The sequence below is a fragment of the Sinocyclocheilus anshuiensis genome, unplaced genomic scaffold (genome assembly GCF_001515605.1).
Source record: "Sinocyclocheilus anshuiensis isolate Anshui unplaced genomic scaffold, SAMN03320099.WGS_v1.1 scaffold1231, whole genome shotgun sequence".
Lineage (NCBI taxonomy): Eukaryota > Metazoa > Chordata > Actinopteri > Cypriniformes > Cyprinidae > Sinocyclocheilus > Sinocyclocheilus anshuiensis.
Genome location: NW_015536698.1, coordinates 937,700 through 938,544, shown reverse-complemented (window position 1 = coordinate 938,544; position 845 = coordinate 937,700). Strand labels below are relative to the sequence as shown.

Sequence of the window (845 nt, the reverse complement as noted above, 5' to 3'; positions counted from 1 at the left end):
ATGCTAATAAATTTTTCAGTGAACTTATCTATTCCTAGCTCAAACGAATGACAGAATATAGTTCACTCTGTTTTTGCAATAAGATAGCTGGGCATGTTTGTATTGGTTTGTTTTGTTTTGATCGGTTGTAATAGCAATTTCAAAGGTCTCCGTTGTATTCGTGTCATGCCATGTGTTGTCTTGTTGCCATGGAGACTTCATGAGAGACTGCAGAGCATAAGGGCATGGACCCTCAAGATAGGGGGCTGGTCTCTGTTTGTGAATCTTGAATGTTTTTTAATGAACTGAAATTGGATCATCAAAGTGTGAAATGCACAGGCCTAATTATGTGTCAACCTGCTTGTTTGCACACACTGTATGCTCCTGATGTCGAAAAATGCCCTTCTCTGATTGGTCAGTTGATAGCAGAAAGAGCTATCAGTTATGGTAAAAGACATCACATGCACACTAATACAGGACATAAGAGAGAGTTATAAGACATAGGACATCTCCAGCCTCTATCTATACCCCCCACTCCCAGAGAAAAACAGGATGAAAAAGAGTACAAAAAAATAAATGGAAAGGCTTCCTAGCCACAGAGCCCATTAAAACAGCTCTGTTGCCCATAGGCAAGCTTTCCTAGATAGAAAAAAGGGTTTGAGTATCTTTAAAAATGCCTCTTATCACAGTTGCTATTGTGTATTTTGCACCTACGGACAAAGAGGGAGGAAAGTGGAGAGAGGAAGAGAGTGAAAGACTTTGCAGGAGGATGAATTTTGCAGCAAAAGTGACCTTGATACTGTCAGTTGACCTTGTGACAGTGATTTATTTAACCAAAAAAAAAAAAAAAAGAAACACATTACAGG

The 845-nt window shown here is 39.2% G+C and overlaps 1 protein-coding gene across 1 annotated transcript in view; it reads right to left on the bottom strand.

Moving 5' to 3' along the window:
* Window positions 1–436: 436 nt before the first annotated feature.
* LOC107655083 (Krueppel-like factor 12) overlaps window positions 437–845 on the bottom strand; it is a 26,043-nt gene continuing 25,634 nt past the window's right edge. Inside the window, exon 4 of the mRNA XM_016442502.1 lies at window positions 437–447. Coding sequence (XP_016297988.1) covers window positions 437–447 — 11 coding nt within the window. The remainder of the gene's footprint in view (window positions 448–845) is intronic.